This window comes from Penaeus chinensis, chromosome 4 (assembly GCF_019202785.1).
Source record: "Penaeus chinensis breed Huanghai No. 1 chromosome 4, ASM1920278v2, whole genome shotgun sequence".
NCBI lineage: Eukaryota > Metazoa > Arthropoda > Malacostraca > Decapoda > Penaeidae > Penaeus > Penaeus chinensis.
Window position 1 is genome coordinate 85,001 of NC_061822.1, and position 2,500 is coordinate 87,500.

Sequence of the window (2,500 nt, forward strand, 5' to 3'; positions counted from 1 at the left end):
CATTCACATTCACATTCACATTCACATTCACATTCTCACTCTCACTCTCACTCTCACTCTCACTCTCACTCTCACTCTCACTCTCACTCTCACTCTCACTCTCACTCTCACTCTCACTCTCACTCTCACTCTCACTCTCACTCTCACTCACTCTCACTCTCACTCTCACTCTCACTCTCACTCTCACTCACTCTCTCTCCCCCTCTCCCCCTCTCCCCCTCCCTCCCTCCCTCCCTCCCTCCCTCCCTCCCTCCCTCCCTCCCTCCTTCCTTCCCTCCCTCCCTCCCCCCCACTCCCCCTATCCCTCCCTCTTCCTCTCACACTCACTCACTCCCTTTTGCAAGTCACTTTACCTGCAACAGCTGAGACGCAGAAGGCCGTTTGTTGTTGTCCACCTCGAGGCACTTGTCTAAGAAGTCGCAAAAGTAAGGCGAAAGTTTATGCCTGTCCTTGATCGTCGGTTTCCCATTGCTGGCGATCAGGTACAAGGCACGTACCGGGTCCTCGTTCATGTATGGAGGTTCACCTAGGAAGATTTGTGGTTTTAGTTGGTTAATGGTTATCGGTTAGAGGATATAAGTGTGCTAGACATCGAAGGTTATATAGCACTATGGTAAAGTACTGTGGCGAAAAGGGTGAAAAGGAGTTCACGACTGGGATGTGGACAGAAGGGGTTCCTCCTCGTTTGTCTCTTTTTTACTCTTCGAATTCAGTTGACTATGATCAGTTTTTTTTCTTTCTTTTTGGTTTTCAGTTTAGGATTTGAACTGCAATTTATTTTTTTACAGGAAGTGCTTTGTAAAGGTAATTTTTAACATTCTTACTGTGAGGTTTCAGCTAATCCATCCATGGATATGATAGGATAAAGTATTCTGTAAAGTTAATATTTTACATACTCTTCCCTTACACTCTCCACACCCTACCCTTGCTCTGTGTTCTCTCCCCTTCCCTTTCCCTCTTTCCAAACCTTTCCCTTACTCTATTTACCCTCGTTTTACCCTCTGTCTATAGCCAATCTCGTCCCTTACCCTCCAGCATCTCAATGGCCATGATGCCCAGGGACCACAGGTCCACGCTCGGCCCGTACTGCTTCCTGTGCACGACCTCGGGGGCCATCCAGTAGGGCGTGCCCACCATGGTCGTCCTCTTGGTCTTCTCCGGCGACAGCTGGGCACAGAACCCGAAGTCGGCTGCAATGGACAAGGAGAAAATTACGTCGAGTCTCTTCCCCTCTCTCCCTCTTTCTCCCTCTCTTCCTCTCTACCTTTTTCTCCCTCTCTTCCTCTCTACCTCTCTCTCTACCTCTCTCTCTAACTCTCTCTCTAACTCTCTTACTCTCTTACTCTCTCACTCTCTCACTCTCTCACTCTCTCACTCTCTCTCACTCTCTCTCTCTCTCTCTCTCTCTCTCTCTCTCTCTCTCTCTCTCTCTCTCTCTCTCTCTCTCTCTCTCTCTCTCTCTCTCTCTCTCCTTCTTTCCTTCCCTCCTTCTCTCCCTCCCTCCTTTCCTTCCGTCCGTCCATCCGTCCTCCCTCCTTCCATCCTTCCTCCCTTCTTTCCATCCGTCCCTCCCTCCCTCCCTCCCTTCCTCTTTCCTTCCTTCCCTCCCTCCCTCCTTCCTTCCTTCCCCCCTCCCTCCCTCCTTCTTTCCATCCGTCCGTCCCTCCCTCCCTCCCTTCCTCTTTCCTTCCTTCCCTCCCTCCCTCCCTCCCTCCCTCCTTCCTTCCTTCCCCCCTCCCTCCTTCCTTCCCTCCCTCCTCCCTCCTTCTTTCCATCCGTCCGTCCCTCCCTCCCTCCCTTCCTCTTTCCTTCCTTCCCTCCCTCCCTCCCTCCTTCCTTCCTTCCCCCCTCCCTCCCTCCTTCTTTCCATCCGTCCGTCCCTCCCTCCCTCCCTTCCTCTTTCCTTCCTTCCTTCCTTCCTTCCTTCCTTCCTTCCCTCCTTCCCTCCCTCCCTCCCTCCCTCCCTCCCTCCCTCCCTCCCTCCCTCCCTCCCTCCCTCCCTCCCTCCCTCCCTCCCTCCCTCCCTCCCTCCCTCCCTCCCTCCTTCCTTCCTTCCTTCCTCCTCCCCCCCACCCACCCAATCTGCAAGAGCACTCACTGATCTTGATTTCTCCGTTCAGCCCGAGGAGAATGTTGTCGGATTTGATGTCTCTGTGAATAATATTCTTTTCGTGCAGGAACTGAAGCGCCTGGAGGACCTCTCTGTTGAGCAAATAGGTGACATTGATGAAAATTAGAAATTCATTATTATTATTATTATTATTACTATTAGTATTACTATTATTATTATTACTTCTTATTATTAATATTATTATTAGTAGTAGTAGTATTACTATTGTTACTGTTATTACTATTATTATCATTATTTATTTTTTTACAACAAAAAAAAAATAATAATAATGATAACGAATAATAATCCGAGAACTTCATTATCTACAAAACTAACCCATACATTCGAGTTCTATCTGGGAAGGAATAGATCATACATAACAGCTGAAAT

The 2,500-nt window shown here is 49.1% G+C and overlaps 1 protein-coding gene across 3 annotated transcripts in view; it reads right to left on the minus strand.

Annotated features, from left to right (window-relative positions):
• Window positions 1-2,500, minus strand: part of LOC125025139 (serine/threonine-protein kinase PAK 2-like) — a 28,392-nt gene that overhangs the window by 1,779 nt on the left and 24,113 nt on the right. For all 3 annotated transcript variants that reach the window (XM_047613094.1, XM_047613092.1, XM_047613093.1), the window contains exons 10-12: window positions 2,099-2,202; window positions 1,029-1,190; window positions 354-526 (exon numbers count right to left, since the gene is read on the minus strand). In XM_047613094.1, coding sequence (XP_047469050.1) covers window positions 354-526; window positions 1,029-1,190; window positions 2,099-2,202 — 439 coding nt within the window. The remainder of the gene's footprint in view (window positions 1-353; window positions 527-1,028; window positions 1,191-2,098; window positions 2,203-2,500) is intronic.